At 46.6% G+C, this 15,084-nt stretch overlaps 1 protein-coding gene across 1 annotated transcript in view; it reads right to left on the bottom strand.

Moving 5' to 3' along the window:
• The window catches only part of PLCE1 (phospholipase C epsilon 1), a 247,106-nt gene that overhangs the window by 18,587 nt on the left and 213,435 nt on the right, over positions 1 to 15,084 (bottom strand). The window contains exons 21-26 of the mRNA XM_087824459.1: positions 13,254 to 13,375; positions 12,278 to 12,395; positions 8,222 to 8,353; positions 6,877 to 7,167; positions 2,204 to 2,367; positions 701 to 962 (exon numbers count right to left, since the gene is read on the bottom strand). Of these exons, the coding sequence (XP_087680585.1) occupies positions 701 to 962; positions 2,204 to 2,367; positions 6,877 to 7,167; positions 8,222 to 8,353; positions 12,278 to 12,395; positions 13,254 to 13,375 (1,089 nt within the window). The remainder of the gene's footprint in view (positions 1 to 700; positions 963 to 2,203; positions 2,368 to 6,876; positions 7,168 to 8,221; positions 8,354 to 12,277; positions 12,396 to 13,253; positions 13,376 to 15,084) is intronic.

Below are 15,084 nucleotides of genomic sequence, written 5' to 3'. Positions count from 1 at the left end.
CCGGCGGGGCCGGGGGGGGCCGAGGGGGGCCGAGGGGGGCCGAGGGGGCCGAGGGGGCGGGGGGGCCGAGGGGCCGAGGGGGCGGGGGGGCCGAGGGGGCGGGGGGGCCGAGGGGGCGGGGGGGCCGAGGGGGCCGAGGGGGCCCGGGGGGGCCGGGGGGGGGGCGAGGGGCGAGGGGCCGAGGGGGCCCGGGGGGGCCGGGGGGGCGAGGGGGCGGGGGGCCGAGGGGGGCCGAGGGGGCGGGGGGGCCGGGGGGGCGAGGGGGCGGGGGGGCCGAGGGGGCCGGGGGGGCCGAGGGGGCCGAGGGGGCCCGGGGGGCCCGGGGGGGCCGGGGGGGGGCGAGGGGCCGAGGGGGCGGGGGGCCGGGGGGCCGAGGGGGCGAGGGGCCGAGGGGGCCGAGGGGGCCGAGGGGGCCCGGGGGGGCCGGGGGGCCCGGGGGGGCCGGGGGGGGCGAGGGGCGAGGGCCACCAGCCCGGCTCGGGCATCCGCAGCCCTGGGGGAGGCCGCGCCTCCTAGGGGCTGTTGTGAATGCCTCGGCTTTCAGGAGAATGTAAAAGAAAACCCCGTTGTGAGGCGTGTTGAAACAGTGTCCGGGTTCGTATTATTTCTTCCTGCCTCTTATTGTAACTTTTTAACACGAGAGTTTCAAACACACACCAAGTGGCGAGAAGCGGGGCGGCCGGGGCCGCGGGTGCGCTACCTCGCCTCAGGGCCTTGAGCGGGAGGACTCTCTGCGCCGTGACGGCCGAGCTGTTGTTCTCCACGACCGCAAACCGCAGGAAGAGGAGGTCCTCGAAGTGGGCCCGGAAGAAAAACGGCTCGTTCCACATGGGGTTCAGGGTGTTGCGGTGGATGGGCTTCGTGCGGAAGTGGCAGCTGTCCAGCGGCGCGCCCAGGACGTCCACCTCCACGCACGGGCTGCCGGCGCTGTGGCTCGGGCACACGTTCTGCCCCGACACGACCTGGGGGCAGACCGACCGGGCGAGGGTGAAAACGAAACCGGGGCAACCCCGCGCCCCGCCTGCCCCGCGCCCCGCCGGCCCCGCGCCCCGCCGGCCCCGCGCCCCGCCGGCCCCGCGCCCCGCCTGCCCCGCGGACACCCGGCGCGGCGAGCGGGCGACTAACAAGCCCGCGGACAAGCCGGGCCCAGGCCAGCGCTTGCCGTCGGCAACCACGCGCAAAGCTTATTTTGTCAGCGGCATTCGCCCGTCACCTTTCAGCCGTCAAAGTGTTGAATTCCCTTCCAAACCAAGCAGTTAAGATGAAATTAAGTCTCGCAAGAGGGCCAAAGAAGAGGAGACCCTATGCGACGCAATCGCAAATTTGTGACGAGCGTTCTGTTCAAGATGTTTTAGGGGTGCATTTTATAACTTCAAAGTCATTTTCCTTGAACAGTTTAGTTTTACAGCAAGTCACAGGGAATGTTGTTTAAAATTAATTCATAGACTTCTGTAAACAGTTAAAAACAGTTAAAACCCCACTTGGGTCTGGCTAAGGAGGTCAAGTAGAAGAGGGGCCCCTGCCCCCGGCTTAGGGAAGGAGACAAGCAGTCGAGGTGGTAGGAAAATCCTGGGGGCTTGAGGGGTCGTGAGCAGCGGCTGCTTGGCGATTCTCCCTCTGGAGGGAAACGGACAAGCTCTAACGTTGGACAGCAGAGGTTACCGTGTCCCTCTTTCCTATCAGCCACCCAGAGGTCTTTTCCTCTGTCCACTAAGAGGGGGTGAAAGAATGGGGAAATAAAGTTGAATGATGGCTGCTGTTAAGGGGCGTCTGTGGTGTTTTGACATTTAGTTAATTAGGCAATAAAAGGAATAAGGAAGGCCTAGGAATGATAAAGTTTACGCCGTAAGGAGGAAAGCTATTTAATCGATGTGGATATTGATGCCTGGTTGACCTTATAAAAACCTGTAAAGAGTTTAAGATGACCTGCTCTAACAAGGAGCTCAACTTTTATGGGAGAAACCCCAAGTGCTGATTCTGAGGGCCCCGGAGACAGAATCACCCCGCCGGTGTGCCGGTGACTCCACCTCCTGGCCACTGGCAAGCACGTGCCGGGCGACGGCCTACCTGAACCGCGGCCACCGCTTTTAAGACGTAAAGAAATCCTTTTGGGAACTAGATCTGCATGAACCAAACTGTGACAGGAGAGCCTTGTAATGCCTTGAATTCTAAACGAGTGCATATTCAGGAAGGCCACACTTACAGTTAAAGAATAGACGGCGGGCTCCATGTTGTCCAGGTCCCTTTCCAAGGGAGAAAACTTCTGATACATGGGACAGTTCTTGTCCCACAGAACTGGGGGTTTCAAAACATAGCCACAGCCGCCGTTGGCCTCAAACATGGCAGCGTTTAAATGTAAAGGGAGATCTGCAAAATAAAGTCAGTATTGCCTGTTACTTTGTCGCTTATAAATGCAAAGTTCAAAAGAACTTTGTATCGATTTCCCCTAAGCTTAAGCATGAAGAAGAGTTGACCATCCATTCATTCCACAGACTGACTGAATGGCTACTATGTGCCAGGTTGTGTTAAGCAGCAGAGATACAACAGGTAACAAGACCAAGATCCCTGTCTATGGGATAAGCCCAGTGTTCTCACTCCAACCCAGGTTCTGCCACTTAAAAACTCCTTTTGCAAATCAAAATTTACAACATCCATCCAAAAAAAATCTTTGCAATACCTCACTTTATACTGAATTTTAGTAAGGAATAGCAATGGTATTTTCTTATCCCCAAATGCCAAACCATGCAGATAACTATATGACCAATTCTTTCTTTTGCAAATATAAGATAAAATCTTAATAATCCAAGAAAGACTGGGAGAAGAGCCAGAAAAATATATCTTTCCATGAAATCTCAATTTCAACCCATAAATTACAGTACTTCTACCTCTTTTTAATTGTAGTTAAATACGAAAAAAATTATCATCACATGTGATTCACATCATGTCCATGATCCATCCCCTCCATTGTAAACTCTGGGAACCCTCACAATGGCTTCCAGTCTTTTGTGGCCAGATTTTATTTGGCACAGTTCTTCGATGAACGATTGGATTCCTACATTGTTTTGGGTTCTTACACACTCAAAATGCTCATCTGATGGCGCAAGTCTGCATAAAGGTTGCCCAAATGAACAGAGTTTATGAGACACACCTGACAAATGTTCCCTCTGATAGATTCCTTCCATGTGCAGAGCGAACTCTGCTACATGGACCGACATCAAGGAAAAGTGTGGTGAGCACTATGGAGCAATAAGAAGTTGGCCTCCACACGCCTCGTGTGTAAAATTTTTCCGTGTACGTGGAGTTGGCTGGGACTGTGTACAAGAATCCTTGGGGTAAGATGTCTTGGACAGATGAAAGCTACTTGGGCTTGGTCTCCTTATCTATAAAATCAGTGCACTGGACCCCACCTCTTCGGCCTGTCCAGTCCTGATGTGACTGATTCATTGAGGCCAACTGTCCTGCCTGCAGTCAAGAGAGAATTCTCTTCCCAGGCCACTCTGCGACAGAGGAACATACACCTGGCCTAGGGCTGCTGACAGAGTGAAGCAGCCCAGCTCATGCAGAGCTGAATGTGAAATGGATACACAGTACTACAAATCATAGCGGTTCACACCACGCTCCTACTGTGCCCCAGGCCCCATTCCACACACTTTAAGTACATCAGTGCTTCCCAATAACCCATGAGGCATTCTCATTTTTATAGATGAGAAAACTGAGGCACAAGAAGTGAAAGAACCCTAGAAACACAGTTACTCAGTGGTGGATGCTGGGGTTCAAACCCCGGCAGCCCAACCCAAATCTTAACAACTGAGCCATAAAATGTACATCTCACAGGAGTGCCATCAATGAGAGATTGTGTGGAAGTCCCTACCCCGGCATTTGGCACACAGAAGGTCCCAATGAACAGTGGCTGTTAAAGCATGACGTCAACACTCATTTGGGTTTGAAGTCTGACTCCATGAGGCCAGGGTCTATCCTTATAGCTTTCTCAAATCTTAAAGTACTTTTTCTTTACTGCAATCTCATTTAGTAATCGAATGGGTAAACCTTATCCAGGTGGAGCTGCTCAGTCTGGAATAAAGGTGGGACCTCAAATCTAGCCCTCCGACTGTCCCCTAGGCATGGCTCCAGAACATCATCTGGGGCTACAGTTTAAAACCTTTGTGGTAACCAAGTGAAGGAGGGTGCACGAATCCGTGTCACCCAATCACCCTCTCAGTCAGTGCCTGTGATGGTAGATCAGGCCTTATCATTACCTCTGTGGTCTTGTATTTATTTAAAAACCCTGTCTGAGGTAGACACCATTCCCGTAATAATTATGCCTCTATTACGGGGCTAGAACAGTCAGCGAAAAGAGTTTGGCAATCATTCAAGAAAAGCATGATAAATATTAATAGAAGCTTTTCTTTTGATTTGGGCTGCATGTCTATATACTTGCAGGTCCTGGTTACACGAGGCAGAAATTGTTCTGCCCCAGATGGAAAGAATGTTAAGGGACTGCTGCCAGCAGTCACCAGGGTTTGCATACCAGGCTCAAGTGAGTTTCCAAACTCAAGAGTTGGTTTTATTGAGTGTAGACCTGGGCTATTCCTGGTTCCAGATCACTGCAGACCTTCTTGGAGTTGATGGAGCCATTAGAAATCCTGGGAAGAAATGACCCTAAGTCCACAGACATTCCTTTGGGGCATCAGGGTCCCCTGAAACTCGGGAAGTGGTAAGGAAGAGGACCCATGGAACACAGCTGGAGACCAGAGGGACCCTGGGAGAGGGTGCTCTCTTACTTGGCTGGGATGTTCCATGGAAAATCAAGCCCTCCCTAACCTAGGAATTCTTTGTAAAAATTAAAAAATAATGATTCCAATGTTGACTCTTATCTGTCTATTTGGATTTGCAATTCACAGGAAAGTACCTAGAAGAGATTTGGATCAAAAATCAAGGACCACAGGCTCAGAGTGCTGTGGGGCTGAGAGGAACAGTCAGTTTCAGCTCAGCATGCATTTACCGAGCACCTACTATGTGCACGGTATCGACCAGGCTCTATCCCCAGTTTGCGCAAATGAAGTCCAGTTTTACAGATGAAAATGCTGAAACTAAGTGTCGCTTGTGCTTTGCCCAGTGCGGGGAGACATTTAATCATTGCTCGTGGCACTGAATCGACACAGGTGTCATGGCAGTGCTCTCTCCTGGTTGGAAGATAATGTAGAGAAACTTGAGGATGAACTGTCCACACAGCCATGTCTCCCCTGAGTAGGCAGCTTGAACATGGGCTCCCAGCTTCATCTGGGAGAGAGGCAGAGCCTTCAGGGGTGAGGGAAGGCCAAGCTCCCGGACTGCGGGGCGGCCCCAGGAGCCAGTGCGTCTGCACCAGCCTCAGCATGTCAGGAGAGAGGGCACATCCAAAACCAAACGCATTTCCATTTCCTCGAGAAAACCATCTTGCAAGTTATTTCAGTTTACTTAAAATATTTCAGTATCATAATAACCAAGGGCGCCAGTGGACACAGGCCTTCAGACAGGGTCAGAGATGTGGGCCCACAAGCCACCAGGGACAGATTGAAAAGAAATTTTTACAACTTTGAAATATTTCAGTATTGTTTCCATTTGCGAGTCCAAATCCTACTGTTTTCATAACTTATCAAAAACACTTAATCATCGTTAACGTTTGTGGAACGCTTTCTCGGTGCCAGGCACTGTGCTAAGCATGGCACTTCACCTGCATCGTGTTATTTAATTTCAATCAAAAGAGGCAAATAAAGTCTGCAGGGTCAGCCACAAATGGGCGCTGCTGGCACCAGTAGCAGGCGCCTCGCTGGTTTCGGAGCGAAAGGTGTGTCTTGACCTTGGCTGGAGACAGGGCTGTGCTGTGGTGGGCGGGTCAGCACAGTCAGTCAGGATCTGGTTCAGGTCATGTGAGAGGAATGAGGACGTTTAGCTGAACAAAGGAAAGACCGTGGGCTCTGAAGGTGCTTCGAGGAAACATGCCTCTTAGACTTTATTTTCTGCAGCTCCGCTCCTGCCCCCATAACCAAGTGGAAACACGATATTTTATGCTCTAAACCCCCAGAGCCCTTGAATTCAGGACTATAAGTCATTCTGTGACTTGGAGCAGATCAATTGCTCTGTGCCTCGGTTTGCTCATCTGGGGAGTGGGGACCAAAAAGGTGCTCACCACTCAGGGTTGTTGCAAAGATGAAACGAGACAGGAGGGGTCAAGGAAAATTCAGCACAGTGCCTGGCGCACAGTGAGAGCGCACCACATGGTAGCTTTTGTTCCGGGTGTTCAGGCCTCACGTTACTCCTGTTACGAGAGTTTTATCAACAGTGGGGAAACACAAAGGCTACTTCCTCAGGCCACACACTTGTTTCCTCCATGTTAGCTACTCGTAGAGCAATGACCACGATTCTCCATTTCAATTGCAAAGGGATGAGAAACTAAAATAGTCTTAACTTGCAATTCGCATGGGGCGACAACTGCTTTTTGACTGCAGAGTCGCTTAATAAGACAGCTTACTAAGGGGCGTTGGGAACTCTCTGCCCCAAAAGGTCTTTAGAAACAAATGAGACACGGCCCTAAAGAATGTCTTGTTTAAAGACACACATGAGCAGCCTTATGATTAGAAAGTGCTTTAAAAGGGGGGCAAGAACAGGAGACTATTATTAGGGACCCCTTTTAGGTTCTTGTCTATCGCCTTAACTCTGAAACATCAAGGGCACAATTCAGCATCAAATTCACCTGCGTTCTGACTCTTACATATGGTGTGCCCCGGTCTGGAATCTTGCCCCTTTAAAAAATGTGTTTGTTGAACTAGGTTTACTGAAACATAAGACGCAAAGGAGGGAGGTGAGGAGGCGCCCTCGGTGCAGCGGGCCCATTACCATCTGTCTGGTAGTTGAGTGCCACCAGCTGTATCCCATGCAGCCAGAACATGAGGGGGTTGGGGTTGGAGGAGTCGATGCGGGTGGCAGCCGGGTAAGTCCTCAGCAGCTGGCAGGCGGTGTGCTGGATCAATTTCTGAGAATACCTGCGACACAGACGTTTGGCGGCATTTTCATTCAGCGATGAGATATGGTAACATTTGGGAGTTCTAATGATAGCGCTGAGGGACGTGGTTGGGCTGAGGGGGGAAGAAGATTCCTCCCACGCCTGTCGAATTCCTTCATAGGAACCTAAACCCCCCAAAAGATTAGCCTCAGATTAGTGCAGAAAACTTTAAATGTTTTAGAAAGATAAACCTGAACAACATCCCAGTACACAATTATAACTACGTAACACATCAGAATGGATCTTAACAGTGTTACCTAGTGTTACACTATCAAGTTACGCTCTATAGTGTTATACTAGAATAGTGTTACTTGTGAGTTAGTCCACCACCCTGAAACAAAGCGATAGCTGTTGAGTTTTAAAATGAGTGTAGAAACACCAATTTAAGTTAAAAGCCTAGAAGTCCTTTACCTTAGTACCTCACCTGTCCTGTGGATATATCTGAACAATACATGACAATAAATGTATAAGGGTGTTCATGCTAGCATTTCATATATGAAACAAAAACCTCGGGAAGCAACCCAAATGTTCTACCAGTGAGGAAGTGGTTAAATAATTCACGGTATATACACAATGGAATACCAGAGGCATTAAGGAGAACGAGGGAGATATATGCACAGAAAGATATTTGAAAAGTTACAGCAATATAAAAGTTATACAAGTATGTTCTGCTATATCCCATTTGGATCGTCTTAAAAAGGATCTTATTTTTCTTGAAGAAAACACAATAAACTTAACAGTGGTTACCTCTGGGGAGTAGAACTGACCCATTGAGAATGGAAAGGAATTTTAATAATACCCTGTATTGTTTGAGTTTTTTTAACTATGAGAATTTATTACTTTTATAATAAAAAGTAATTAGTAATAAAATGGATATATCTTCTGGAGTTATAATGGTGGAGAGAGCAGTTCCAAGAACCACTAGAATGTTCCAAGGTGGTTCCAATTTTTTCCTTTTGAGGCAAACACTGTTAGAACATCTTCCGTGAAATGCTATTTTTTTTTTAAGGAAGTTAAAAATGTAAATTAAAGAAAATATTTATACCACACTTACATAATATAAACATTCATAGAAATAAAAAAAAGAAAAAAAGTTCAAGGGAAGTGCTTAGAGAGTAAAACATTGGACTTATCCAGTACGCAGAATCAAGCACAGATATTGTAAGAAGGTGACTTTACTTTTTCCAGATGTTTTGTTAAGTGATGCCGTCTCCCCGGGGCTCATTCTGCCCGGATTGTTGCCAAAAATGGACTTCCTGCTTTTCCTTTCTTTTCCTCTGCTAGAGCCAGATGCATTTAGAGTTGACAGGCCTGTTCCCATAAAATGAAAATAAATAAGCCAAAAACTACAAGCGAGGGAACTCAACATTTTCCATCCCTGTTAATGTTTACTTTGAAGTCCTACTACTCCCTTATGACCCAGCACAGAAGACCTACTAGCATTTTCAGCATTGTTAATAATAGTATTGTAGGCAGTTAGAGCAGAGTTTTTACCTCTGTAGGCAAATGTGACAAAAACTGCAGGATTACTACAGAATAACCACAAAATCGCACCCACGCCTACTTGATGGTGCACCAGAAAGATTTTGGAAAATTGAATAAAAAGAAAGTGCTCCAGTCAACACTGAATTATCAGGACCGAATTACTCAATTTGGAGATTTGAAAGAATGGTCCAGAGCCTGAGGCTTAGCATCATAGTGTCTAGCTTGAATTCCCGCCAGTATGAGCCTTGACTTAACTCGACCTTCTCTGGTCCTCAGTTTCCTTATCGATAAAATAGGTGTAATGATAGGAGCTCACAGGCTCAGTCTGAGGATTAAATGGGAAATATGTTTGAAGATAGTGAGGTCTCATGGCCTCTTTTTCTCACTCCTGATCCAGCCACTCCCTGGGTCCTTCCTGCCTGGCACCGGGCCTGGTGTGCAGCAGCAATTTAACGGATGTTTGCTGAACAAGGAAATGAATGCACACGCGTGGACCTGGATCCGGTGCAGGAGTGAGTTAAAGGCACCGGTGAAGCCAGAGCTGCCTCCAAACTGTGTCCACTGTCTACAATTGTACCATTAGAAAGTAATTTCTTCAGCTGGAGCACAGCTGAAGGGGGTCTTCTTGAGATGAGAACAGACCTTCCAAAAACATCATCAGAGAAGACAGGGATAAAGTCGTGTTTAATAAAAGCATAGACTTTGGGGTTTAAATCCAGTTCCCAGTCGTGTGACCTCACACAAGCTACTTAACCCCTCTGCACCACTCCTTCCTCACCTGTAAAAGGCTTTGGTTAAATGAGATAATACACACACACACACACACACACACACACACACATGGGTATCTTGTTCAGAGAAAAAAGTGGTCAGTTCATAGCAGCTGTGGGGCTTCTAAATTTTTCTCTCTGAAGTATCCGTAACTGCAAAGATGCACAAACTTGGAGTAGTGAGTTCTCATGCTTTATCTTAACATTTTGTGACTTCTGCCCTCTGCACAATGATGTAACAGTAGATTTTCTCTCAAGTAAAACTGGTGAGGGGCCAGAGTGAGGCACCGTGTTCACTCTGGGGCTTTTGCACGCGCCCTGGCACATGTAGGCGCCCCCCAGGGACATATGGGACCTTCGGTGAACAGCCCGGCTGCTCTCGAGGGGGGGGGGGCAAGGAAGTAGGAACAAGGGCTGGGTGACCGCGAAAGGGGAGGAATCTGCCCCGTGGGCCCATTTACCAATAAGAACAGCGACAACCACCGTTTCCAGAGAGCCAGCTATTTGTAGATAGTGTGCTAGTCACATTATATACTTTAGTGTCAATTTTTACAACAACCCTGCAAGTTAGGACTGTTCTGTCCCTTTTATAGATAAGGACTCTGGAGTGCAGAAGAGTTAACGAACTGTGCTAGCCAAGGTCACAGGGGAGCGGAGTCCCCCCGCCGCAGGGGTTCCTGGGGTTGGGGCGGCTACTGCGCTTGTGGGGAAGGTTGTACCGCGTGGTCTTCTTGCCGCCTCACTGCTCTGAGGACTTTTCTGCACATGGCTCCTTGGAAGGGGCGTGGGACGGTGAAGCGTGCGATGCATTGAGATGGATAGTGTAACCAATAGTGTAGCAAAATGAATATTTTATGGTGTTTTTCCTCAGAGCATCGAAACAAATTATAATCCCAACAAATATGTAGAAGATATTCTAACAATGATTCTGGCAACACCATTTAGTTATTTTGAGACAGGAAATAAATTAGGGGAAAGAAAAAACGTACAAAACTCCCATTACTAAAAAAAAAATTAAAATATAGTATATCTATAAGGAATGTGTTTATATCTATAAACACTTCAAAAGGACAGCATATTGGGAATTTTGAAAATCAGCCAAATAACGCCATGCTCAGCCTTTGCCTCTAGTCAGAAGCTGGGCCGAAGGACCTTTTGACTCCTCCACAAATTCGGGAATTTGTGCTCTTTATTTGCCCACAGAATGGTTTGGGTACAGTGTCAGCTGGATTTATAAAGAACAGGAGAGGCAGTGAGTGTGATTCTTGAATGAAGCGACCTTCACACTTCTCCCTATGGTGAAGGCCACACAGGCCACGAGGCTCTTTAGACAGGAAAAGATTTTTCCTCATCGTAAGGACAATTTCACCAGCCGCAAATACGATTGCATTGTACGTATGTGAAAGTCATGGTCTGTGAAACTACACCTAACCGGCTAGGTCCCTGCACGTGTTTGAAATCTTCGCTTACTACTTATTCATTCAGATCTCCCTCAACAGAATCTGCCAACAGATAAGCAGCAGCTGCTGCCAAAAATTCCAAACAGTTTATGGGAGAAAGCTTAAAATTGAGGAAATTCGGTTTATGATTTTTTTTCCCCCCTTCTGGCGTGCAAAAAGACCACTTTTATCTAATCTTTAAATAGCCCAATACCTTTGTCTCAGTTTCAGGGCAGAGAGTGAGAACTGGTGCTTAAGAGAAACCTCTGGAAGCTGGGATCTGCGTTCAGATCATGTTGGAAAAGACGAGGGTTGGTCTTTTAATTCCCTCTCCAGGCCGAGTTTATATACCTCGTTTGCCAACGTTTAGACACTCTCCCAATCCAGCGGCTGTCCTGTCCTCAGACATCTTGTGTAAGGGAATCCTTTTTCTTAGTGTGAGGAGGTGACTTTTTCTGACTTCCACATATATAAATACGGACTTCCCTGTTGCCCTCCACCTCCAGCTGTCCCCTTTGTGGGACGCACAATTGGGTGACCTCACACACCCTGACCGGCGAGGTGAGGTAGAGCAATGGGATAGACAGGCTTCAGGATCACAGTTCTGCCACTTATTAACTGAAACAAACCTTTTTTTGGGAAGTGGTTTATCAGCACTGTACTTCCAGATACGGTCAACTGGGGGGAAATCTTTTCTCCCACTGAAACCCTGACCTTGGTCCTTGTGGTTTGGGCGGAGTCTTGCCACCCAGCTCAGGGATGGGGCAGGTGACCTAGGCCCTAGACTATCAGAGTTCTGCCTGCCCTTGGCCACAGTGACTGGTTCAGGGATGGGCAAAAGGGCACAATGGAAACCAATCAGACTGCTGTTGAAAGCACTGGAATGGCTTCTGCACTGAAGCTGAGCCTGGAAGCACGAGGTGCCAGCCTGCTGCTTCTGCCTCACAGCCGCAAAGGGAACAGGACCAGCACAGGGCAGACAGGGAGGGAGCCCTGGATCAAGCCAAACCTGAAACTTCTGTATCCCTTCATTTTTCAAAACAAGAGCCAGTAAGTTTCCTCTTTGCTTAAGGCCATTTCTGCCACTTTCAAACAAAAGAGTCTTTAACTGATCCTTCTGAAACCTAGGGCCAGCTCCTTTATCTCTCTCAGACTTTGTTTCATTTAAAAATGGGGAATAAATTCAGTACCTCATGCAATTATGATGAAGGCAATAAGATGGTGTCTGTAAAATACACACACAAATCCTGGTACTTAACTGTTTCATAAATTTCAGCTCCTAGATGCTGTGAATGTTATTATTATCATTATTAACTGTTATGAAGACATAATATGATTTGAAAAATAAACATTTTAAGGCATTTTCCACAAGAGCACCCCAGTAAATTATAATAATAACAACAAATATTTAGGATGTATTTTAACGATGATTTCAGCAACACAATTTAGCTATTTTGAGCGTATTCACAATACTCAAATAAATAGTATCTTCTTATCTTTTGGCATCTTCAAATGTTTTAGATGGTTTTTCCTACTCTTACCTGGAAATTTTACCGCTTGGCAATAGATGACAAGGTCGGAAAGCTCTGGCGCAATCTGTCTGCTTTCCTTTTTATTCTGAGGAAGATAAAATTCTTCTCCCAACTCCATGTCATACACCTATCGAGGGAAAAAGCGTACCAGTTGACATGGAAGGGTATCCGCCACCCAACAGCTCTTCATCTGTCCCCTTCTTGTGTGACCAGTGTTTCACCTTGCTCTGTATCCACCCCTACGTCCTAACACCTTTCCTAGAGTGAAAATATTCTGAGAGCAAGAACTGAGTCTACCTCACGGGTGCAGGCCAGTGTTGTAACTGTGGAGCAGTCAGTGCACATTTGCTGAGTGAATAGGTCATCGAGTAGGTATCTTCCGTGGCTCACATTTCTGACATCTTTTAATATTCTGTTCTCTAACAATCTCACTGCAACTATGTCTACAGATTTGCTCAGAGCCTACGTACTGTGAGGCACTCGAGGGCAGGGTCTGGGTACCTCATTCACCCTTCTAGCCTCAGCGTCCTTCCTCCGTTAACACTTCACGATCTGGCCCCATTCATCTTCTTGGTCACCCCCTAACGTCTTTGAAACTCCTAGCAGTTCCTTGAAGGTCCCCACTGTCCTCTTGGCCTGCATGCCCTGTTTCTGTCTGCTTGGCCAGATCTTCCTTCTTCATGCTCTGGTAACGCTACGTAATCACTGCTCTTTCTATTTATCTACAAGCACTGTTTACAGGTTGGTCTCCAGCACTAAACCACCTCCTTCTGCCACCTTCAGTAGGTACTGGTTGGATGAATCCGTGACTAACCTTCTACAAATGGCAGGTGGGTGTCCCATAGCATCACCATGTGGGCTTTGGCATCTAAGGGAAAGTGAGGGGAAAGGTGATGGGAAGGGGTAGGGAGGGAGTGAAATCCCACCTGCAACTGACGAGAGCACCACGGGTCCAAGTGCAATTGAACAGAAACCAGTCACCCACCTTTCCTTTGTTGCAAGCAGAGTTATCTGCTTTCTTTATCCTTTTGGGGATTTCCTCAGTATACTCAAACTGAAGTTTGTCATTGCATGACTTGTTTTCAGGTCTGTCTTCTAGAATGTTGTCTGAAAACGAAGTGGCAGGCTTCAGCAAACAAGAACCAAACGCTTCCCTCAAGGGCTACGTCTACATCATTGCCGGGGTACCCAGACACCTGTGCCTGTCGTAAGACGAGGCTGGCTACATGCTACCAAAATGATGGCTTGAGGTGTAATTTTTAAATTTGTTAAACAATGTGTTTATTTTTGATCGAATGGATTCATTGCCAGTAGTTTTGGCACCATAAGACCTCATCTAAATAAGGAGGTTCATTTGCATGTAGACAATTGGAACACGGGTTTAATTGTTGTGGATCCTAAATGTTAGTGCTGGAAGATGGGAGAACATCAGTCAACACGTAACAGAACCTTGTCATTACACATCTGAGGGCCTAGACATTGTCCTTGGGTGGAAGGACATTGCCCAAGTCTCACAGTCCATTGGGGCAGCACTTGGTGGGGCCCACTTTTTGTGTATACCCCACCCCAGCACATGTGGGTTTTAAAAAGCACTCAACTATTGTAGAAATTCAGTGGGGAAGGGTTTAAATTTTACTCTCCTGAAAATACAGGCATACCTCATTTTATTGTGCTTTACTGATGTTACATTTTTTTTTTTTTACAAATTGCATTTTATACAAGGTCCTCCACCAGCAAAAAGATTATGACTCGCTTTATTGCAGTGATCTGGCATCCAACCTGCAATATCTCCCAGGTATGGCTGTACATCAGGAAGATCCTTCCCCTACCTGTTCATTTTGTTATTTAAATATCAAAAACACCTATAATAATAATACTAATAACTAAGAAAAGCCATCTCCTTTCTTGTTACCAAAGTACAGAAAAACACACAGGATGATTTATGAGAGTGAATTTATCTTCCAGTGCACTAACTTCTTGCAGAAGGAAATGACATCTGTACCAGTTGATATCTTAAATGTGCTTTTCATTTCTTATCTGAATAAATTTGTTCTTCTATGGGAAAACATCACTATGACTGTTGTAGGGACCCACGGGAAAGAACAAGTCAATATACAAATATTTGTATTCCCACAACTTTTCAGAAATAAAATACAAGAATTATCTTGACCCCTTTTCATTTTCTCCCTCTTTTGACCTCCCCATTAAAGAATATGCCCCTTGTATTATCTGATGGGGTTTCAGGTCAAGTACATTGGTTTTTAGATGATGCTATGAAGCAATAAACTGTTAAGAATAAATATTAAATGGATATAACAATCCCACTTCTAAATATCTATCTGAAGAAAACAAAAACAATAATTCAAAAGGTACATGCATCCCTACATTCATTACCGCATTATTCACAAGAGCCGAGCTGTGAAAGCTGAGCCATCTAACTGTCCGTGGGTAGATGAATGGATAAAAAAGAGTGGGTGCACATTACACAACAAAATATTACTCGGTCATAAAAAAGAATGAAACCTTGCCATTGGTGGCATGGATGGAACTAGAGAGTATTGTGCTAAGTGAAATAAGTCAGACAGAGAAAGACAAATACCACATGATTTCACTTATATGTGAAATCTAAAAAACATATACAACAAATAAAACAAAACAGATACAGACTCATAGACAAAGAGAACAAATGGATGGTTGCCAGAAGGGAGGGGCATGGGGGATGAGGGAAATGGGGGAATAAGAGGGGCAAACCTCCATGTATATAAAAAAATAATCACGGGAATGTTATGTACAGGACAGAAAAAATAGTCAATATT

Source organism: Miniopterus natalensis, chromosome 14 (assembly GCF_054644295.1).
Source record: "Miniopterus natalensis isolate mMinNat1 chromosome 14, mMinNat1.hap1, whole genome shotgun sequence".
NCBI lineage: Eukaryota > Metazoa > Chordata > Mammalia > Chiroptera > Miniopteridae > Miniopterus > Miniopterus natalensis.
Note: the sequence above shows the minus strand (reverse complement) of the source record. Positions and strands in the feature narration are given on the sequence as shown.